Source organism: Protopterus annectens, chromosome 12.part0, assembly GCF_019279795.1.
Source record: "Protopterus annectens isolate FY-2018-M chromosome 12.part0, PAN1.0, whole genome shotgun sequence".
In the NCBI taxonomy this organism is placed as follows: Eukaryota; Metazoa; Chordata; order Ceratodontiformes; family Protopteridae; genus Protopterus; species Protopterus annectens.
Window position 1 is genome coordinate 1216900010 of NC_056746.1, and position 25000 is coordinate 1216925009.

Consider the following 25000-nt stretch of genomic DNA (forward strand, 5'->3'; position numbering starts at 1 on the left):
CCCACCAAACATCTCTAACGCCCAGGTGAGAACTGCTCTCTCCAAGGCAAAAAACACAGCATCCATGGGACCAGATGGTGTCCCCGGCTGTGTACTCCACAAACTCAATGAGGAATTAAACCCGCAGTTAGGACAGCTGTTTAATCTTAGCCTCACCTCAGGATACGTACCCAAGTAGTGGCGCATGGTGACTGTGGTCCCACTTCACAAGGGCGGTGCCTCCACCGACCCTGGAAATTACCGTCCCATTAGCTTGACAAGCCTTATCTGCAAAGCCATGGAAAGGATCATAATGGAACTCATAAATAAAGACATAGGGAACTTGCAGACTTTGGATCCAACCCAGTTTGGCTTTGTCAAAGGCAGATCATGCCTTTTAAACTTGGTTGACTTTTTCGAAACAGTCACCAAGGCCATAGATGAGGGTAAGGCAGTCCATACAGCCTACATCAACCTGGCAAAGGCCTTCGACACAATACCCCACTCAGGTATCATCAAAAAACTCATCAGCTTGAATGTAAACCCATACATCACAAGATGGGTTGCAAACTGGCTAAGTGACAGAACCCACAGGGTCAGAGTTGCTGGCGCCATGTCAGACTCAAAGCCGGTCACAAGTGGTGTCCCACAAAGCTCAGTCCTGGGTCCACTCTTGTTCGGCATCTACTTTTCTGAAGTACAAGCAAACACAGGAGGGTTATGGCTGACAAAGTTTGCAGATGACTGCAAACTGGGCGCCATAGTCGAAAACACATCTGACACAGATATCCTTCAGAAGGGCCTCACAGAAATGGATAACTGGTGCCAGAGCCATGGCCTAAAGTTAAACGCCAAGAAATGCATAGTCATACCCTTCAGGAAAAACAAGGTTACCCCTAGCTACCATATAGGTGGTAATCCACTGAGCACAGAAGAAGTTATCAGGGATCTGGGGACCCAGGTTGACAGTAACCTTTCGTTTGACACTCACATTGCTAAAGTAGTTAGGAAGACCTTCTACATTGCCCACCTGATCATGAAAGGATTCACATCTAGATCAAGGGAGGTCATCGTCCCCCTGTACTCATCACTCATTAGACCTATGATTGAGTACAATGCCCCATTCGGAATGTATCTGACCCGACACCTGCAGCAGCTGGAAAGGTCCCAAAAGTTCCTCACCAAAAGGATAAAGGGTCTCAAAAATATGTCTTATGCTGCCCGACTGAAAGAACTTCAGCTCTATTCAGTCGCATACCGCTTGTTCAGAGGTGACCTGTGCCTGACATACAAGGCCATGTCAAACCCAGATTTGATGAATATGCTTCACCTCAAAAAATCTAGATCCCTCAGAACCACAAGAGTGGGAGACTTAAACCTTGACACGGTTATTAATAGAACGTGCTGGAGGGACAGATTCATCACCCAGAGACTCCCTATGCTGTGGAACAAAATCCCAGTACATGTGAGGCAGAGCACCTCACTGGCCTTGTTCAAGAGGAATCTTGACCAATGGATGGGAGATCGCAGATATACCCCAGGGATTACTTCAGTGTCACTGCTTGACAGAGGCACAGCAAAATAATAGGCATAGTTTTCTTCAAACTAAAGGGGTGGCGAAAGCCACATAACTATGGGCTAGGCTTGTAAATGCCCTTGGGCAGATAGCCTAGTATGAACCTATGAACCTATGAACCATGCAACATTTCAGGAAATTCAACAGCAGTTGCAGGATAAAGAAAATAAATTAGCTGAACTGACAGAGACTGGGAACTTCCTACATACACAGCTAATCTGTGCAAAAGAAATATATTTTATAATATGTTTATGTTTTGAAAATGGTTAAACATACATGGTAGGATGGTAGGATCTGATGTCTGGACAAATCATTCTTAAATGTTTTACTTTCATTCAGTTAAAGCAAGACATCTATCAGTACTACAGTAAAGTAAAGCATATGAATGCCATTCATTAGCATAGTCAAAAGGTAAACAAAACTGTTCTAGTATATAAAATTAAATAAAAATAGATGAGTAAAAATTTAAAGTCACAAGACTGACATGCTTGTATAAAGATATACAGATACAAGACAGACATGCATGTATGTTCTTTTCATATAGAGTACATCTGTTACAATACACAAGAATAACAGGCAGACAACAGCAAATATAAATAATATAAATATAAATGTGTTGGTTAAACTAATATCTATTTTGTTTTTTACAATTTGTTTATAATTATATAGTAACACCAAACAGTTAAAGTTCTGAATTTTAAAAAGAAAATCACAGATGGTATTATTCAAACAGTTTTTGTAAAATTAATGGCAGGAAAGTTAAATAAATAAATAAAAAATACTGAAATCCATGTAAGCTAATTGTAATGTAGTATAAATGCATAGTTATGCAAATCACAATCACATTAAAGGAAAAATGCCAAAATAATTAACTATAGTTTACAGAGTATGAAATGTAAACTCAGACCTTTCTAGACTGAATGAATAGTTACAGGAAATGCTGGAAAGATAAGATAAACAACAAGACTGATTGCCAGGCAAGTAGCTTGAGTTTTTCTAAAGCATCATTGATATTAAAACATACTTGTTAAAATGTTTACATGCAACACTATTTGGTAATTGTAATAAAATGTCACAATTGTGCATATATGTCACTGATAATCTGTTTGCAAGTAAATGTTAAAAGGACAAAAAAAACCCTCAGTTGTATCACGTACAGCCAGCAAATGGGCTATAGTATATATACAGTTCAAATCAATTGTGCAGGAGGGTGTAAATGCCTACTAGTGGTAGTAAACAGCAAAAGCTTTATAAAAAATTATCAAATCAGACAAAAGTTCATAATTTAATAAAATAAATGTATAACCATAGTGTTAGGCTGACATACATTCTATTCTTACAGCATAGGGCAGGAAAACAGTGCTGAAGTACTACAGGGGGAGGGGCACTTTCTCAGTTTTACACTGACTGTATAAGGGGGAGGGGCACTTTCTCAGTTTTACACTGACTGTATAAGCAGTACTGCACAAAAGCTACAGAAAAAATAAACAACAAGGGTCTGAAATAAAGCTACAGAAAAAATAAATAATGAGGGTCTAAAATAAAGCTACAGGAAAAAAATATCTCATTCCTTCTTGACAATACTCTTTTATATGGGGAAAAACAGGTATTAGTGTATTAGAAATACTGGTAAACTGGATTAAACCTGACAGGATAAGATATTTTACAAGTTGTTAATAGCTGTACTTACAACCTGTTAAATTGTAAAGCTATACAAGAGATGGTTTAAAAAACAAGAGATGATTTAAAATTGCTTTATTAAAGCTATACAAGAGAGAATAAAGATATGCAAAATGCATAAATGTTTCTAATAGTAAGAATGGTCACTATTTTTAATATGTTTTTGGCAAAACAATGTTGGTATAAAAAGCATATTTTTAATAATTAAGTATGTAGTTTAAAATAGGACATATGGATATGGTATCAATTCCACTAGATATTTCTAAAGAGACAAACATTTTCCAAGATTTTGCTTAATATTAATGTTATTAAATGTGTAAGATTAGACTAAATGTACTTTACAGTCTTTGTATGTACAAATGTAGAAAATTTCAGTACAAATGATAGTCTTTGTGTGTACAAATGCAGAAAAATTCAGTACAAATGAAATTAATGTCTAGTAATGAATATGTGTGAAAAAAACATATTTAAAAAAGTGGGTCCAGTATACCTAGTAAATTGAAATGCATAAATAGCAAACAGTCTGTGTAAATACATACTGTACAGGATACATCGTAATAAGTTCAAAAGTAATTTGTCAAGTTGTAATATCACTGGTTTTACCCCAGTAAAATAATTGCTTTCAAATATTTATTATCTAAGCCCAGTTCAGTATTTTACCAAGATGTTAATGGGCAGTTCAAAGACATGACCACAATGTTATGGTTAAAATGACATTGAAATTGTGTGTTTTCAGTAGTGTATAAATGCTTGCAGTAGCACATAGTTATTGTCTCATAGTTAATTTAACAGCTGCAAAGAGTTAATGGAACAGTTCTTAGTCATAAATTAAATTCTGTGATTGCAAAAGAATAAATTGATCATGTTAAAAAAAAAAATAATAACATTAAAAGCAGACACAGCTCATAACTGATAAAAAATATTTTCACAGAATGGTCTGCAAAAGAAAAAGTTGTTAAATACATTCAGTTTTGGTAGTAATACTTTAATATAATTGTATTAACTATGTAAAATTGCATTTTGATTTGTTGTATCAAACTAAAGGTTTGTTTCTTGTGTTTTCTATATAAAATGTTTTGAGTATGTTTAAAAACAGAGGGAATTGTTAGATTTTATGAATATTAGTCTGAAATTAATTATGTTGTAAATATGCTGAAAGAAAAGGCTTGCTTAAATGCAGAAACAGAGTTTAGTAATATGTGATCAGCAGTCATACTAAATGACCATGGCTTGGAAAAGAAATCTGCTGAATGGACATTTTTCCCTTACAGACTCAAACAGGATGTATGCAAGAGCAAAAATACAAAATCTGCTTTTAAAGAATGGACATTTTTCCCTTACAGACTCAGAAACAGGATGTATGCAAGAGCAAAAATGCAAAATCTGCTTTTAAAGAACACTGACATGTTATTCTGCATATCCTAAAATAACAGGATGGACACAATATGTTTCCTAAAACAACAGGATATGTTTATGACACTGTGACAATGTGTTTTCTCAAAAATATGTTTTTCTGCATGGAAAAACAGGATATGACACAAGAACAGATGTTTTTTATACAAAGATCCAAATAAAATACAGGATGTTCACACTGTCAGAAAAGCTGATCTCTGACAATGTGTTTTCTCAAAAATATGTTTTTCTGCATAAAAAACAGGATATGCTTATCAGCATTGGTACAAGAACATATGTTCCTATACACAGATCCAAACAGAATACAGAACAATGTGTTTCCTCAAAAATATGTTTTTCTACATGGACATCAGGACACTATTACAGAATATCCACACTGTCAGAAAAGCTGGTCTCTTACAAGACATTGTTAAACAAGGAAGCTTAGTATTGTTTCTACAGGATAAGCAATTCTCCAAAATAGAATACAGAACAATGTGTTTCCTCAAAAATATGTTTATGCATGAATAAAAAGTGTATATAAAGAGCTGTATAAATCCAGCTATGTTAGAGGTATGGTAGGGACACAAGTCCTAAGGTAAATGTTATATCTCTCACATCATCTGTACTATATGAGAAGTAAAGTTGGAACAGTACTTTTAAGCTGTAACGTGTTTCCATTTGGTTTATTATAAAAAGTTATTTGTTACTGCTCTCTAAAGTTGATGCTGCAAAGTATATTCCCTCATCAGTGTATATTCTGCAAGTTTCTGTATGCAACAGACTGTGAATGCAAATATAACTAGACTTTGAATTTTAGCAGAATCCAGCCAGCAAGACTGAGTGTCTTAAGAACACTTCAGATCCATCCCACAGCAAGAAGCAGCAAGCAGTAAGCAGAGAGAGCTCAAAATATTTTTTCAGGTGCAGTCAAGGGGTGAGTGTTCTTGGCCTGGAAGGGGCAGCAGTAACTGTTGGACATTTCACTGGATTTGTCACCTTATAGATGAATAATGACTGCTGGCTTACTTGCTGGGAGTGTGCTCGTGTTATGACCAGGTCTCAGTTTAGGACTAACCTTGAGGACAGCTTTACTGTACTCCTATAGGTGCTACACCCTTTGCTGAGTATTCATTGACTTTGTTCCAACTGTTTTGCCTTTTTTCTTATTTGTCAAATAGATTGATAAACAAATACAACATTGTATACAGCAGCAGTGACTAAAAGTCTTATGATTCAAAGTCAAAACCCACCTTTTGGTTATACTGGGGAGTTTTTTTAATAGAAAAATCTTTTTGTTGTAAACTTTAGCCTCTTGTGTGGTTTACTCCTGGTTACTAGCTTTCCTTTCTTTCTTGAGTATTTCTTTCTTCCATTTATATAATTTTATTTATGTTTTTTTTTAGTGTAGTGCGGCTAAAAAGATTGTTTGAATTTTTGTTTAGATTAGCTATTTAGACAACAGAATTTGTTCATCTGGGGTTCCTAGCAGCTGAGTAACATGGGCCATATTACTTAAGGGTTGGAATGGTTCATAGGTTCGTACTAGGCTATCTTCCCTAGGGCATTTATAAGCCTAGCCAGAGTGTGTGTGGCTTTCACCACCCCTTAGGATGAGAATACTACGCCCATTTAGGGTTTAGATTACTGTGCCTCTGTCTAGTAGTGACACAGAGATGACCCCCCGGGGTAAACCTACGATCTCCCATCCACTCGTCAAGATTTCTCTTGAAGAGAGTTAGTGAGGGGTTCTGCCTAATATGGACTGGGATTCTGTTCCAGGGTGTAGGGAGCCTCTGGGTTATGAAGCTATCCCTCCAGCACGTCCTATTTATTTCTATGTTGAGGTTCAAATCTCTTGCGGCTCTGATGGATTTGGATTTTCTGAGGTGGAGCATGTCCATTAATTCCGGATTGGACATGGCCTTGTACGTCAGGCATAGATCACCTCTGAGTAGGCGGTATGCGACTGAATAGAGCTGGAGTTTCTTCAGCCGGGCAGCATATGACATATGTTTGAGACCCTTTATCCTCTTGGTGAGGAACTTTTGGGGTCTTTCCAACTGCTGCAGGTGTCGGGTAAGATACATCCCAAATGGGGCATTGTACTCAATCATGGGCCTGATAAGAGAAGAGTACAGGGGCACAATGACCTCTCTTGATCTAGATGTGAATCCCTTCATGATAAGGTGGGCAATATAGAAGGTCTTCCTAACCACTTTGGCAATGTGAGTGTCAAATGAGAGGTTACTGTCAACTTGGGTCCCTAGGTCCCTGATTACCTCTTCTGTACTTAATGGATTACCACCTATGTGGTAATTTGTGGGTACCTTCTTTTTTCCAAAGGGTATGACTATACATTTTTTGGCGTTCAGTTTAAGGCCATGGCTCTGGCACCAATTATCCATTTCTATGAGGCCTCTCTGAAGGATGCTTGTGTCTGCTGGAGTATCAATTATGGCGCCCAGTTTGCAGTCATCTGTGAACTTTGTCAGCCACAATCCTCCTATGTTTGCTTGCACCTCAGAAAAATAAATGCCAAACAAGAGGAGTCCCAGGACTGAGCCCTGTGGGACACTGCTTGTGACTGGCTTAGAGTCTGACATGGCTCCAGCAATTCTGACCTTGTGGGTTCTGTCCTTGAGCCAGTTTGCAACCCATCTTGTGACATATGGGTTTACATTTAAGCTGGTGAGTTTGTCTATGATGCCCGAGTGGGGTATTGTGTCGAAGGCTTTTGCAAGGTCAAGGTAGGCTGTGTGAACTGCCTTACCCTCATCAATGGCCTTAGTGACTGTTTCAAAAAAGTCAACCAAGTTCAAAAGGCAGGATCTGCCCTTGACCAAGCCAAATTGGGTAGGATCCAATGTCTGTAGGTCCCCAATGTCTTTGTTTATGAGTTCCATAATGATCCTTTCCATAGCTTTGCAGACCAGGCTCATCAAGCTTATGGGGTGGTAATTTCCAGGGTCCGTAGAAGCACCGCCTTTGTGGAGTGGGACCACTGTTGCTGTACGCCACTCTTTGGGTACATATCCTGTAGTAAAGCTAAGACTAAACAGCAGCCTTAGGTGCGGGTTTAGTTCCTCTTGGAGTTCATGTAGCACACAGCTCGGGACACCATCCGGTCCCATTGATGCTGTGTTTTTAGCTTTGGAGAGGGCGGCTCTCACCTGGGCATCTGAGATGTTAGGGAGGCTACACTCTGCTGGGATAGATATTTCTCCTTTTGGGGGCAGAGAAATTTGCACTGAACCTGTCTGCCAGAATGTTGGCAATGTCTGTGGGTTCAGTGTATTTTGTGTCATTTTGGACTAACTCTGAGCATATCTGGGAGCTTTCACCCAGGTTACTAATATAGCTAAAGAAGGCCTTGTGATTGTCTTTTGTGTCTTTTGTGATTTTTCTCTCAAAGTTGGCCTTGGATGATTTTATGAGTGATCGTAGTTTTTTGCTAGTACTGATCAGAGATGCCTTCCCTTTTAGGGAGTTTGCTCTGTCATGTAGTAGCTTCCTCCTCCTGTTGTAAAGTTTGTTAATGGCTGGGGTCCACCAGACAGGGCGCCTGCCTTTGGGGGAATGGGTCTTGGTTTTATTAGGGATTGCATGATCCATGCATTCTTGAAGGTGCCCGTAGAAGGCATTTATAAAGGATTCAGCGGTGTGGGTTGTGGTTTCCACTGGCCCAGGGGCCTTGAAGGATACCACTTCAGTCTTAAGAAGTGTGAAATTGGCTTTTGAGAAGTTCTTCACTGTGGTCTTTTGTGCAGGGGGTGGGGGCAGGATGTGGATTTCCAGTGAGATTAATTTATGGTCTGATCTCACCAATGAGGGGTATACTTCCGGTGTTGAGCATTTTGTCCCCATGTTTGTGATGATCAGGTCTAGTATATTATCTCCTCTTGTGGGAATGGTGACTAGTTGTTCTATTGCATTTGAGTTTATGAATTCTAGGAACCTTTGGGCTAGGGTGTTGGGGCTTGAGTAATGTTCCCAGTCTATGTTTGGGTAGTTGAAGTCTCCCAATATGATGGTATTTGGAAAGACATTCATACTCTCCAGTGTCTTCAGGAGGGCTGAGTGGGGTTCCTGAGTTTGAGAGGGTGGTCTGTAGCATGCTACAAACTGTAGGGCAGTTTTGCCTATGGTTAGTTGCACCTAGATGGTCTCCGATGCTTCGTGCGTTGCCACTAACCTGGAGGTGTGGGTATCTTTGATGAATATGGATACTCCCCCTCCATTTGTGGTTCGGTCCAAGTTTTGAGGCTGGAAAGCATGATATGAGGTAAAACCTGGTAGTGCTGGGGTGCTCTCAGGAGCCTTAAACCAGGTTTCAGTCACTGCACAGACATCGATGTTCTCCATACTGAGGAGGGCTTCGAGAGCGTGCATCTTGAGGTTTAGACTTCTGGCATTGAGCAGCATTACCCTTATTTTTTTTTTCACTTGTGTTTTCTAGGAGGTGGGTTTGTCTTTTGAGCCTTGCCTAAAAAAGGCACTATGGGGGTGGCAAGAGCCTTGGCCAATATCCGGAAGCCCAGGAGTGACAGGTGCAAGCCATCCCTTGCAAAGCAGCGTGGCTTGTCAAGCATGTCATCCCAAGCAGACAGACATTGGATCCCCTTAGAATGACACCAGTAATTAAGCCAATTGTTAAAGCTGATCATTTTGTCTTTGTACTGTGGCATCATTCTTGGTGAGGGTAAGATGCTACTCAGGGTCAGGGTCATACCAGCCTGGGCTACATAATCAGAGAGCTCCTCTATGTCTCTCTTCATGTAGTCCAGGGAGGTACGTCTCAGGTCATTCACACCGGCATGGACAATGACTGAGTCATATTTGTACTTGCTTTGGAGTGACCTGAGTGCTTGTGTTATGTGACGGATTCTAGCGCCCAACAGGCAGCTTACTGTAACCTTTTCCTTGTTCAGTCTGGTGAGCAGGACGTCAGTGTGTCTGACTATGGAGTCACCTATTACAAGTGTATCTGGCATGTTGTTTGGCCTTAAGGGCTGTGACTGTTTAGCACACTGACTTTGTGAACTATGTGCTGCATGTGCTATGTCTTGAGGTAGTGGTCGCTTGTGTGTCTGCTTTGGAGGCCTCTGTTGTTTTGGTAGATTTTTAATCAGAGCCTCCGAGTATGTTTTTGTGTGTTTATGTGTTTGGTTTGCAGTTGTGATAGGTCTATGTGAGACTGGGTTTGTGGTGTGCGTGGTTACCTTCTCCTCCTGACTGGTTTTGCCAGTACTGAGTTGAGAGAGCTCAGCCTCCAGTTTGGCTATATAGTTGCATCTCTCACATATATTTGTATTTGTTGGGAGGAGGAGAGGGTTGTCTGTGTACATGAGGCAACTGTAACATTGCCTCAAGATTCCCAGATTCACCAGCTGAACAGGAGAGGACGCCAGCAACTGACCCTTCGACATGCTAGAATAGTGTAAAGAATTGCTGTGTAACTGAGTCAGAAAGGACCTATAGGGAAATGGGTACTCAAAGGGATTTAGGTGAATGAAGTACTTTCTTTTTGTTTAAGAGTGCTTTACCTGTATAAAAATGCTTTAGGAACAAGTGCTGGGCTTTTCAGATAGAGAATAGACTGTTTAGATTGCAAGTAGAGCAGTTCTAAGGGAAAAATTGAAGAGCAGACTTTGCGGAGCCAGAAATAGGTTAAACTTCATTAACCGGCGCTGCCCGATACTGCTCTATGAGCAACTTCGCACAAATAAAGCTGCCTTTATAGCAGGGGGTTGAAAAGAGCTAGGAATTGACCCAAAATGGCCAATAAACTACAAGTTGCTGGGCTGGAACCACTCCTCTAGGGACAAATAGGTTGCTCAGTGCTCCCCACTCCCACTGGTGAACAAAGAAGCTTCCTCTTATCCAAATAAGGATATGGATAGCACAGGAACTATGACAAAGCCCAGAGATCAGCAAAATCTGAAGACTGGACTATTCTAGTTCAGTAAGGCGGGAAAACAAGGATATATATATATTTTTTTTTCTCTTTGGATATTACATGCTTCAGCTGGAACGTAAGATGAATCTCAATTCTTATGAAAGCCACAGTGGTTTTTAAGTTTACATAGATGTATTCACCAAAAAATAGTTCTGTTGAAAGAGATTAACATTAAAAAATCTGTCACTATGTTTTTTACTAGATTGCCCAAGTTTAAATATATAAGTTGTAAAGTGAAATTAGAAGGTGGGGTGGCAATTCTGTTGAACAAATCTTTAAGATACATCAACCTATACAAGATAAGCAAGGTAGATTGTTGGTACTGTTGTTACAGGTGGGGTTTGCTCCACTTTTTGCAGCTAATTTTTATTGTCCCAATACAGGTTAGAAATGCCTTTAGAGAGGCAGTGCTCACCTATAGCCATTGTTTTAATTTGAGTTTACTTTAATGTGGTACCAGACCATGAGATGGACAGGATTGCAGCTAGTTCAGTTAGATGTCTGAAGTCTTTCCATTTTTTATGCTCTGTTTTAGAAGGATTCAGCTTGTATGGATGACACAGAACCCAGACAAGAGAGATTATACTTGTTAAACACCCTCATCGTTGATGGGGAGAAACAAGCCGACTGGATATGAATTTCAGCAGTAGTATGAATTTATGGAGGGTAACCCAAACCACAGGAACTGGACCACAAAAATACTCTCTTTAAAAAATTCATGTTTATCTAATCCACGTTAAGCACCTTCATCCCGCAAAGGGACTTTATCTGATTCGGGACGAAAGAGCTTAACATAGATTAAATAAACGTGAATTGTTCTTTAAGAGAGTATTTTCGCAGTCCAGTTCCCGGGCTTCAGGTTTAGATTGTTCAGTTGCATTTTATGGCTTGTTTTGTTCTTCCTTTGGAGGGTAAAGGAGACTTCTGTAGAACTTGAACCTCTCTCAGATTGTCCTCTATTTAAGCTCACTCTTTCTAAAGAGGATGGCTTACCAGCCCAATTTCAGTGGAAGTTAAATCAATTACTTCTTAAAGAGGAATAGTTTAAAAGTAGGTTTGGTAATTACCTTTAAGTTTTGTGGAAGGATGCAAGAGGTACAAGGGAAGAAATGACAGCACATTTTTTAAGAAACTTGTAAGAGTAACATAGCTTTAAATAAGAAGAAACGGTAGATCAGAAACAAAATGTTAGAGGATTTGGAGGGTAAAATTAAGAACCTGGAGGTTACTGGAAAAGAGTGACATCACAAAAGATGATAACAACTTGGGAAATTAAGGAGCTCAGCACAAGCTACAAGGTGGCGGCCTATCACAGATAACGGATAAATGGAAATGGTATAAGCTGTTTCACTGAGCCGCAGAGCTTATGTCACAAAGCTTTCTGGCTAGGAGGTAAAAGAAAAGAAGTCAGGAATTTTCAATTCTGGTGCTGAGAAATTCTAATGGAGTTCTATGTTTAGGCCTGAGGAAAATTAATACAGTTTTGGCAGAGATGTATCAATCAGCTTCCAGGGGGTTATTGACCTGTATGGCACCTGCTTTGACAGATTTTTTTTCAAGCAATGAAATCTGGTATTATATTGCAGTCCCACTTTAATGTATTAACAAAGCCACTGTCCTTGGCTGAGATCTACAGGGCAATAGATAATTCACTATATGGGAGGGCACCAGGTTTAGACAGTTTGTCATCTCATTTGTTCAAAAAATTCAAATACCAATTGGGGGGGGGGTCTTTTACTAGATTTGCATAACTGGATGAGTAGTCATGGGTATTTTCTGCCTGATTCAACCATGGCAAACATTATTCTGCTATCTAAACCAAAATCAACATTGGCAATGAATTACAGACCAATTTCTCTGTTTAAATAGAGTTCAAGATCTTTGGCAAATTATGGACAGATAGGTTGGAAAAGGTTGTCCCTAATATGGATGACTTGAATCATTTGAGTTTTGTTAAGGGTAAAGGACCAGAGTCATTTTGGCTCTGGGTAAATATTCAGTTCATTTGTCAAGTGTTAGGACTACCCACAGCAGCATTGCTATTGGATTTGTGTAAGATTTTTGACACCATCATGTAGGAATTTATATGACAAGCATAGTCCATGATGAGTTTTCCTGAAGAGTTTATTCATTGGTGTATGTTGTTGTATGCTAACCCATCATCTCATTTATGTTCTAATAGTATTTTATCCCCCACACATATAGATCTTAAGGGTCCAAGTAGGCAAAGTTTCACCCTATCTTCTTTGTATTTATTTTGCAGTGTCAGTGGTGCAACACTTGCCTTTGGTGCAGAAGGCTGTGGATTTGATTCCCATGCCAGGTAGATCGATTACTGATACTGTAGTGCAGCAAAAGGAGAACAGTTTTCCTTGTTAATTTCAATAACATGAGATGGGCAACTTTATACGCAGGCAATGTAAACAGTTACTTTTTAGTAGTCTGCAATAAAGAAAAACTCAAACATAGCTCAACGCGCTTTTGATCATCAGCAGGTGACATACCGTTTTTGTCTGTTAAGCAGAAGCAGCCATCCCAGGGTTGTACCATCCTTTCCAATACAGTCCACCACTCTCTAGGTTAAACTACAACAAAGATGCGAGGAGATAGCTGTCCCTAGGGCTAAGGTCACCAATGGCTCTGGTAACTATCTGCAGGTAATGCAACAAGCATTTCTGCGTGTAACAATTTAGTAGGAAAAGCCCAAAGTAATTCCAGCAAGCTTCTAAGTTTTCTATATAGCATGAAACAATTCATCACAATTCTCTTTTTTTTTTTTGCTAAAAAAGTCACTCTCTGCCCCCCCCCCCCCCGATAGCTCTCCAGCCACACCTAATTTTAAAGGTGCATGTGTGTGTATCTCACACTCCTTCAGAGAAGATGGAGGATAACCTTTGAAAGAGGAAAGATAATCTGGTAGCTAAAGAAGCAAAGAATTTAATACCATGAGTCTAAAATCTTTGCCCTTGATGATTACATTTGTAGGGGCATTGCAATATGTAGGTTGCCACAGTGCCAAAGTGAATAGCATGGCTGCCTCACAGCAAGTGGTTCTCTAGTTTTAATGTTTGGCTGTGTTATCTTCTGTGTGTAAACTGTATGACCTCCCCATTGTTGGCAGGCTCTGTCATCCTTACCACTCTATGAAGGATAAGGCATATTATCTGAAAATATGTAGAAAATGTGTGATGGATGAATGTTTATATGTGGTTTAAACAGACGGCAGATAAATGAAATGCAATAGGTCAAGCATAGACAAGGGTGATTGACTCACAATGAGAAAAGCCTGTGAGATTCAGGCACCCTTGCTCTTTTAGAATATTTCAATTAATATGTTTTTATACATTCAAGGTATATTACATAGTCTCTCTTGTATATGAATAAAATAAATGGTACACTGCTTTGCCAGGTAATTTTAATTTTAAATCAAAGTACACTATAGCTTGTGTTATGCCACTCTACCTGTATTAAGTACTTAGCAAAGTCTACCTGCGTTTTTACTTCTTATTTACCTGATACGATGTTAGCTAAGAGCTCAGGGAGTATGTTTGCAGGTTCAGATTTCAGCAAACAATAAGGCAGACTAAATGGGGAAAATAGTTGGAAGGTATTTGAGAAACTTTCTACCTTTCCCTAGGCAGCACATCAACTGAAAACTACTTGCAAACTCTGTTTTGATGCTCTGCCCATATCACAAAAAGGTACTGAAAGTTCCAAATATCATGGGCACACAATGGATTTTATGCTGTCATTCACCGCATGCTGCCTTGGATAAACTGTGAATGCAAGCACGGTTTATGGAGAAATAGAATTTGAATATTTTTAGCATGAAAAAGTAATTGCATATATATCAGGTAAATCTTTGTTTTCATACAAAGTGAGGTGTATTTATTTTGTAGTTTACCCTGTATAAAAAAAAATAAATAAAACTCATTCACAACTAAACCACTAATGACAGTAGCATAGCAAGGCTGGGGTGAATGTGAAATGAGCACAAGGCGTTAGAGAGTGGAATCCTGAAGTGCTCTTCCTGCAGTCTTCTTTCTATAAAAGCATTTCTGAATGCTTCTTTTTTTCCTTTTCCACTCTTTCAATGACAGAAAAGGGCCATGTGTTTGGGAGAGGGCATGTGCTTCAGACTTCCGTGACCAGCTCTGTTTTTGGCTCTTCCAGTGAAGAGCTGTGGCAGGGAGGGGGGGGGGTGCCTGAGAGCTGAGAGGGGGTGTGTGTTTCAGACTGCCATAAGCAGGCTGCCTTTTTTTTTTACTTGTCTATTTGAGCAAAGGGGTGGGATGCTAGTTTAGGGACTGGCTCAGGGTGCTGTTTGAACTAGCTACACCTCTGACTAATGTGTTCATACAAGTCAAGTGCAATAGTTTAGGCTGGCAGATCGTACCTGTGACATTTATGCAAAATGTAATTTCTATGCTGTACACTGTAGTTATCATGTTCCCTTGATCACACTAGATATCATTCTTGCTTTTTCTTACTAACACGACTCTCAATGCCACAGAAAACTTTGCATAACAAGCTGTCCATGACATACACTGAGATTATTTCACTCATGCTAAAAGTATCTTGTTTCCGTATGAAATGCTTTAATAACAGAGAACTGGTAAGGCATAAAAAGAATTACAACAAAAACACTGTGTAATGTTTAATTTCCTTAGAAAAAAGGCACCTTAGCCAGTATTCCCATGTCCATAATTATGATTTCATTCAGTATTAATGTGGACTTTGTCGTATTTAATAGAATAGCACAATATATCTCATGTGGCAATATTAACCTTACAATTCTGTGCATGTCTTTGAACACCACTGCATGTGTGTGATGCCATTACCCCTGAAATGCCATATTCTTATTTTTAGGTCTCAGATGTTACCAGGCAATATGAGGCAGCCAGCCCTACTTATTCTGCTATGTTTCACCTCACTGGTGTCTGGCACCAATCCTGGCATGATAGGACTGCTGACATCAAAGGGCCTATATGCTGGTAAGTGCTCATTCTTTCTATTGCAGTGATGTGGGAATCCAAATAAAGAGAGGGTGGGAATCCAAAGAATGAGAGGGTGTTGCTATGATCAAAGCCACCTTGCAAATGTTTACTATATGACATACAACTTAACTACTCTGGAATGAGTGCAGTAGTAAGGTACTACGAAAAGCACAGCAGTAGCTGAAAAAGTGATTTTTCTGTTATACCAGGTCTGTAACTATCGTGGACTCCAGTTAGTGAAATGTTATGTTCCTAACCACTTCAAACTCAGAAGGATCTCTCTGAATATTAAAAGATGCTGGAGACAGCTGAAATTGTCTGCAGAAAGCAGAAAACAGAATTGCACATTACTGGCTGCATGATTAATTGAGGCTAGGCTGCTGAGGATTAATGAGGGATGTTTAGTAAGAATAGAAGAAAGATAACAATGTACAAAATCTATGTCCAGCAACAGGCTAATGTCCTGACATGGGTGCCCTAAACTCGTGTATTTTCTTAACAACATGATTATCCCCACTCCATCAAAAAAGTTTCCTACACTGACAAAGAAAGTATAAGCAGTGGACCTTTGGAAAGTGAAAATTACGATAGCATCAAACTAATGGAAGAAATTCTAAGAAGAAGAAGGGCAGGAGGTATAGTATGAACAAGAAGGAACATGGCATTTAGATAAGTCATTGCAGAACTGTTTAAACAGAACCCTATCCATGGGAAGCAGCACCAGCTTGTAAAACGTATTGACTAAAGAGCACAGCTGTATAATGTCTGTAATATGTTTCATTATTAATGTATAATTATGTTTTTCTTTTTTATGTAAGTTTCCAGTGCTTTTGTCCAAATGGTACAGGAGAAAGTTACAAAGCTGAATATTCCTGACTTAAGTGGAACAACTTCTGCAGCTGGTATCCGTGTTGATTATAACATAAAAAAGTAAGTATTGAAACAGTATTTGTGACAAGCAGACAGCATATAAATTGTATAAATTAGAAATGCTTACTTCCCATGAATATTATAAAGCTCAGATTTTAATTCATGTCAGCATGTGAATATGTTTAAAAAGTACTAATGTTTATATATTTGTTTTGTTTGGCCATTGATTGAGTAATGTATGATAAATGGGAGACAGGCTTATTTCAAGAAGAACCAGTATCATAATCCTAGAGATAAAATGCTACTGGAGTAATATACCAACTAATTACTCATAGTTGCCAAAATTTACATAAGTAGTGAATTTCGAGAATGCATTGTTATATACCTATTCATTAGAGCAGCAGACTGCAAATAACACACTTTCAATAACTGCTCAAAACATCTGTATGTTGGAAGTATTAGGTTAGTGCAGTGCAATATAAATACATGTCTATTGTTGTCAGAAACTGAAAGAAAATATACCTCATTATATTGATATTCTATGTAATATTAATGATCCTATAGCAATGCAACCAATTATTATTATTATTATTATAGAGGATTCTGATTGGCTCACTGATCATAACCTACTTATTATGTGTTTGAGACATGGATGGCCAAGAAAATCACCTCAAAAGTGAAGCTTGAGAGGTGAATCTTGGCATCCATGTTGAGAACACATAATTCAGTGTTATGATCGGTGAGACGATTGCAGTTCTTTGTAGTACATGGAGCTTTATCTGCTCCATGTACTGCTGGTTACGGGAAAAATTTGTAGTGTTTTGCTGGCTTTCAAAGCTATAAAACGCTTAATGGATGCTGTCAGAAAGGCAGTGCAAGGCTGTATATCATGTGACAGAGACACTCAGCACTCTGTTTTGGAACTGACAATCACCCACTTCATCTTGCCTTGCTTTAGTAAGTAACATAACTAGGAAACAGTAATTATTCAGTCAGTTAGGAAAATCTAGTAAGATTAGCTAAAAGTATTATTTTTCTGTATCTGTCTGAATCTTTCCATCTGTGTTGTTTTAGTTCCTGTGAATTGAAACTCTGGTGTTTATTGCAGATAGATACTCAGTATTCTCATTTTTTTATATTTATTATTAAATATATCTAAATCTTTCATTGTGGCTGTTTTTTTAGATACTATTTTAACTCTTGAGACTACTTGCATTTACTTGGTGGCATATGGCATCATGCTCCTGAAAGTCTTGTCAACTGGTTAACACTACCATTTATAGAGGTATTAATTTTACTAACAGTAATTGGGTACCTTGTTAAGAGCCTCAAAGTAGCTGGGTGGTGGCAGTGAATCTATCTTATAGTCTGGGTGGAGAATGTGTGCATCTGTCAGATACTTGGAACAGGGGCATAGAGCACTGATTTCTGCAGAGAGAAAGGTGGAGTCTTATTTTATGCCTGGAGAGGAAGTCTAGCCTAGGTCTGGAGTGTGCTCCCTGTGTGCTCTTAAGGGAAACTGTGCTTAGTGCAGAGAGCTGCTTCTGAAAATACTGTGTGTATCTATTTTTATTCTAAGTGAATGTTCCCCACCAGTGTCAGTGGTAAGGATTGAGGTTTCTTGATTACCAGCCTAGAGGAGGGATTATCACAACATGCATCAGACTTTCAGTGTTTGTATCCTTTGGAAAATACATGCAAACACAAATCCTATTATTCTAGCAAGTTTCTAAGTTCATTACAGGAAAGGACAGCAGATGGAAACAATGTTTATTCCGCTACTGTAATTTACTGGTTGGTACAGGCAGATTTTACTGCTTACCACGGGACCTGATCTTAACAACTTTCAAAGGAAGTGCTTAACATTTGTTAAGGTTGGGACACATGACATTGTGGCACTTAACTGGTTTGTCTTTTTCATAATATCAGAGCGCAATCAGCATGCTCCATGCACTACATTATTATTATTTCTGTTATGTTATTTTTGTACTCCAAATGACATGATAGGGGAAGGTAGTTACATTGTCATGATTTAATTAGATAACCTTTTTCTTCCTCCAGTACATGCTAAATGTGCAGATGATCACATTATGTTGACCATCCCTCCCTTTCAGGTTGTTCTGTTACTCCCTTAAAATGACAGTTCTGAATCACTGCTTATTTCCAGAAGCTCTGAACAGTGTGTCATTTTTTTTCCCTTAACAGTTTTTAGTTTGCATTCTTTACCATATTTTAAACATAAAGTAATATGCCCTTTCTTTCTTCTTCAGTTGTAAAAGAATCAGAGACTGCCCATGCTATGGAATAGACTTCCCATACATGTCAAGAAGAGCACTTCACTGGTGAGTGGATGGGAAATAGAAAATTCACCCCAAGAATCACTCCAGTGGCTTTACTCAAAAGAGGCAATGGGAAATAAGATCAGGTTGCATGATGCCAGGGTAATTCTATGGGCTAGGCTTGTAAAGGCTCCAGGGCCATTAGCCTAGTACACACCTATGAACCTATCATAAGGCCTACATTTCTTTAATCTAGTATTGTGTTAGCTGCAGAGATTCCTTTTCATTCATTAGCCCTGTCTGTCGGTAGTATTGGGGTTATTGGTATTTTAATCTCATCTGCTCTGTGACAATACACCATAACAAAACTGTGATATCTTAGAAATTCAGTAAGTTAATAAACCCAATGGAAGAGAAATAAGGAACTGCTACAAATACCTTTCTATGTTGGCTTTTCATGGGCCAAAAATCCTAAAATTCCCAAAAAGATGATATAAGAGACAAAGAAAGTATTGTGAAATTTTGTGCAGCCTAATACATTTTGCTCTGAGGAAGCTAAGTAGCATACAAATTCCACAGAGGGAAAGAAAAGGATAATATATGCTTTATTTATATGTGGCACTAGTAAAACTAAAGAAAGATAAAAATAGTCCAGCAAAAAACGTTTAATATTTATATTTTCATCATTCAACATTTAGACTTCATCAGAATAAATACACTATAGTCATAAAACATTTAAATATCAAATCAAACACAAAAATGTGACATGACTAGCCAAACAAATAATTATTTTACACAATTAAGCTTATCTTGTAAAATGCAATTAATTGATATATATAATCATTTAATCCAGGATTTTGTCCACTTGTAGAAGTAATTGCTGATAAAGTTATTTTTGAGAATGTAATTCTTCCAGTCAATACCTCAGTCAGAAACATTCACTTTCTCTAAAATAAAAAAGTGAATTGATTTCAGTCAGGTCAGTGAATGCTGTGCCTGGCTAATGCAGTCTTCATATCATTGTTATGAATTGCATAAATACAATGCTATGTCCTGTTTCTTAGTTTATTAGTAGTTTTCCCAATGTAAAAATGATTGGCAGGAAGTGTATGTAGTGCAATTTGCTACAGCAGAAGTGATGCAATTACAGTGACCTTTTGCAAAAAAAGTTTTATCTAAAACTATTACACAATAACTTATATTAATGAATCTACACTATTTACACTTCTCACAATGATGCATGCCCACTTTAGGGTTGCAGCCCTTGGATCTACCCCTTTCAAACCAATGTTTAATATGTTTAGCTATTTGTAATAAGAATGAAGGGGACTACACAGTATTTCTGTATAACATTCACAGTGATCAAAACTTCCCCAGTGTTTTAAAATAGTGTCCTTAATTTTCCCATTATCGTTAGATAAAAAGAAGCACATTGCTTTATAAAACCACACTTATAATTCTTCCCAAACATTTTCACTTATTTATTACTATAACTTTGCAAATGATCGGAGAAAAATAGTCATTTCTTTTTATATAAATTTAGTTCACAACACTATCAATAAGTTCAATTAGATATAATCTAGCCATAAAAATGTTTTATAATCTTTACTTCTTTGTCAAGATTGGAATCCACTGATACAAGTCTGGATAGCCCTTCAAATCGTCCCTTCTTTATATTCCTCTTTATTCAATAAGGCTGGTGGCTATGAAAATCAAGATAAGAATTACTAAATGTCATTGTCCTATATATTGAGGATTCCCAACATAATAAATTAAAATTCTTCAAGATAGTTACATCCAAAAAAATGTATGGTATGTTCAGAATAATTATGTGTGAGCCATAAGAAATTGGTACTACTGTTTAGAAAGCCAAAAAAAAGTTTTATGTTGTTCCAAATTGCCGTCCCATGATATAAACAAAATCATCCAACTGGAGATATTTAAACAAGTCCTGTTTAAAAAAATAAAATACTTCTTCCAAAAACATAAAATAAGATTGGTGGAGATGCAGCACTCATGGCAACATCTAAAGATGGTTTGAAAAATTAATTCTCAAACATTAAAAAAAAAATAGTCAGAGCTAAGCCCATCAGTTAAAATCTAAATCATTATCAATTAAGAAATGTCAAAAACTATGTTGTGCTACCTGAATAGGGCCATTAGCACAAGAAAAACAGAGTTGTGTGACCATGATTGTTGTGATACAGAAAATTCACAAGGCACAACATATTTGTGATAACTGTAACAGTGATTGTTTTACAGTTTACATATAATTATACTAAGTATACCATCGATTTTTTTTTTTGATTTTACTGTCTTGAAGAATTTTAATTTATTAAGTTGGGAATCTACAATATATAGAAAACCGATGGTTAGTAATACTTACCTTAATTTTCATAGTAACCATCCTTATTGGATGAAAAAGAATATAGTCAAGGGACAATTTGTTAGATTATCCAGGCTTGTATTTGTAGATTCCAATTTTGACAAAAAATTAAAGTTTAGATATGAGATATCTGATTGAACATATTGATAGTGTTGTAAATAAAATTTATATCAAGATAAGTGACTTTTTTTCCTGATCATTTACAAAGGTATAGTAATAAATAATTCAAAAGGCTTTGATAAGAATGATGAGTTTTTTGTATAAAGCCATGTGTCTCTCTTTACCTTATGATAGTAGAGAAATTGGGGACATTATTTATTGTATTTATTTATTCATTTTATTTGGCATTTGTTTACCAGGAAAGTCCAAATGAGTCATGAGGTACCCATTTTCAGGGAAGACCCAGAGAGAAAAGTTCCATATACACATGGTTAACAGAATGAAAAACTAGACAGACATAATAAAGTCATAACATTCAGGCACAGATATGAAAACAGCACATTGGTTTGTCAGAATGAGAACTTAACACACATAATTAAGTCATAACATTCAAGCACAAAATGTGAAAAAATACACATTAGTTTGTCAGAATAAAAACTCAACAGACATAATAAAGTCCTAGTGTTCAAGCATAAACAATATAGAAAGCCTGATAATAGGAAGATGCAGCATTATTTACATAGTCGATGATTATTATAACGATTATTAATTTTCTAGACGTCATGAAATATGGTAACAGATTATATTGGTGAAGGCATAGGATAGTCTGTGTAGTGAAGGGTAGGGTGTGATAGAGGGAATAGTAGGAATAGATGTGGAAAAGGTATGAGTGTAACCTCAGGGGAATATGTGTAGAGGAAAAGAGGATAAGGTAAGTTAGTAGTGGGGATAGAGAGAGAGAGAGTAGAGGTAGTAAAATGTATAAGAGTGACTCAGCCTGGGGTCATATAGGAGCAAATCCAACCTTTGTTGAAGTCTTCTGTTATAGAAGTTTTGAAGGAGTGCAGGTTAGTAGTACTTTTGATAGTTAAAGGAAGAGAGTTCCATAGTTTTGCCACAGAGCAGGAGTAAAGGCTTAGGCCTGGGGTTTTGTTCAGTTTATAAGTTGTGAGGAGACATTTGCCTTAGTAAGTTGTATGCATTGGAGGAGGAGGAGCCGTTCAAGCCATCTTAAGGAATGCAGGTCTTTACAGTGATGAGTTAGAGGGGCTGCATTTATGGCAAATTTGGCAATATTGTTATAGCTTTCTAGTGTTTTCTTTTTTTTTTTTCCTTAGGAAGGTCTGTAAGTTAGTTAGAATTGGGGCCGCATATAACAGTGAGGGCAAAGGTAGGTTTTGGTCAGGGTAATTTTGGTAGCTGCTGTGAGGAAGTTTTATTCCTGTACAGCATGCAAACATTTTGGTGTTTATTTTTTAATACTGTTTTGTACATGTAGGTCAAATTTGAGAATATCATCAGTTGTGGGACTTAGTAGCTTGGTATGCTGAACCAATTCAGTTTGAGTATTATTATCTGAAATGATCTTTATGTTTGTTTTGTTGGTGCTATGGGGTTTGTGGGTGAAGAAAAAGAGCTTTGTTTTTTTTTTTGGTTCAGATGGAATTTCAGCATTGGAGAGTCATGTTTCTATGGAAGAGAAAGCTTGTTGTTTTATGTGTTGTAGCTGAGTTAATGTATCTGATATGCAGATGATAGTGGAGTCATCTGCATATTGGATTATTTTAAAACATCGGGTGATTTTTGACCACTATCAAGGCTATGCAGAAAATTTGGGTAATACCCCTGATTTTTATTACCCAAATGATAAAAATATTAAAACTTGGTTTGAAAAGTATAAATCCAAGGCCTGACATCCTAAAGGGGTATGTTTCATTGTGGGAAATGTAAACTGTGTAGATTCATACATATAAGTAATTATGTTATGATTTTAGATAAAAAGGTTTTATGTAAAAAGGTCAATATAACCGTGACACTTCTGGAGTGATATACAGAGCTACATGTACTTCCTGTCAATCATTTTACATTGAAAAAACTATTGCTAAATTAAGAAACAGGATACAGCAACATATATATGCAATTCATAAGAAGGACATGAAGACTACATTAGCTAGGTACAGCATTCACTGTCCTGATTTCAATAAGTTCACTTTGTTTACTCCAGAAAAAGTGAATGTTTCTGAGCAGAGTGGTGACCAGAAGAATTATGCTCTCAGAAGAGAACATTACTGGCAAATACTTTTACAAAAGAACAAAGCCCTTGGATTAAATGATTATATATCTATTAATTGCATTTTACAAGATAAGTGTTAACGTGTAAAATAAGGGTCTATATCAATACATTGAACCGTCACTTCAATGAACGGCATTTCATTAAAAATCTCATTCATCAAATTCCCCTAATGTGGGAGTCTGTGTCCCCCATACCCCCCGTAATTATATATATCAACTCCAAGATCATAATACAGTGAGGAAAAGGCAAATTTCCTTATCCTCACTGTACCACGATCTCAGTATGAACAGTTCAACGAACAGCATGTTCAATGTAATTACACTGAAAATGCCATTCGCTGAATAGATTTTTCGATGAACTGATAAGGGCCTGTAAAATAATTGCTTGATTGGCTAGCCATGGCTTATTTTTGTGTTTGCTTTGATATTATATGTTTTGTGACAGTAGTACTTTTATGGTGAAGTCATGACATTATACAATGAAAGCACTTAATATTAAAAAATTCTTGCTGGACTCACATCTGTTTTTGTCTTCATTGGTTGGTTAATATTTTGGCCAAATTGAGGTGGAGGTATTCCATTTTTTATATTATTTATATGTGGCACTGTGCAGATCATTTTGTAGAAGGAAAATGCCCTCTATGAAGAAGAAATGCTCTTTTTAAGGGTTGGATATTTCCATTCAGTAAGCTGGCAGTAGATATATCTCTGCAGCTTGTCAAGGAAGTTATCAAGTAATAACATGGGTTCCCAGTCATTTCAATTGGTATGACTCAAGAGAAGGTGATGGCTATACTGATGGCATGGTATCTACTGCGATGGAAGTCATGGAGCTATGGTAATTCTTTTCTTTCAGATATGGTGGGGTTTTCTTGTGAAAGGATTGGTACCTTGGTTAATGTGATAACCTGTGGTAAAAAGAAGACAAAGATTGCTCAGGGTATAAAAATAAGGAAGGGAAAAAATGGTATGTCTTGAGGAGTGGAACTTGGATAAAATGTGATGGGCTAATGAGAAGAACTGTCAAGAGTGATGAGACTTGAGGTAGTGCAATTGATGTGGTGACTGATAAGCATACAAGCTATAGAGGTGTTAGATATCAGGACTGAACTGATAGTAAAGTGAGTGGGCAGTGAAAAAAAGCTATAAAGTGAACAGGACAGTTAAACGTTTTTTTTACTTTCTGAAGTTGACTATAAGCTGCCACCAGCTCCTGTTCTTGTTCTCTGAGTCTTCTGGACCAGCCTTAGTATCCACTGGGTTCTACTTAGCCCATATATGTGGCCAGTGAGTAGCTCGAGGACTCCAGTGTAGTGTCATGCCATGCTGCTGCTAGACAGTGTACTAGCTTCCCCTCCCCCACCTCATGCACTTGTAAATGTCTCTGCATGCAGAGGCAATGAGGACATGCTGGCATATCATCCCCCAATCATGTTGACTAATTCAGTGTCCTCTACCTATTCCACTTAAGGACAATACTACCCTATCCAACCTCAGCCACTGCCAGGGAGAGAACACAAGATATACAAACTGTCGATCCTCCTCCATGGGGTGGGCATTTCGATCTTTCCCTGCCAATATCTCAAACACCCAAGAAGTTAGATAAACCTCAGTCATCTGGGACATAGTCAGGAATTTAACCCTGTACAC

The 25000-nt window shown here is 37.7% G+C and overlaps 1 protein-coding gene across 1 annotated transcript in view; it reads left to right on the forward strand.

Annotated features, from left to right (window-relative positions):
* LOC122816270 (bactericidal permeability-increasing protein-like) overlaps positions 1-25000 on the forward strand; it is a 707989-nt gene that overhangs the window by 318217 nt on the left and 364772 nt on the right. The window contains exons 2-3 of the mRNA XM_044089007.1: positions 15456-15580; positions 16402-16513. Coding sequence (XP_043944942.1) covers positions 15463-15580; positions 16402-16513 — 230 coding nt within the window. The 5' untranslated portion in view covers positions 15456-15462. The remainder of the gene's footprint in view (positions 1-15455; positions 15581-16401; positions 16514-25000) is intronic.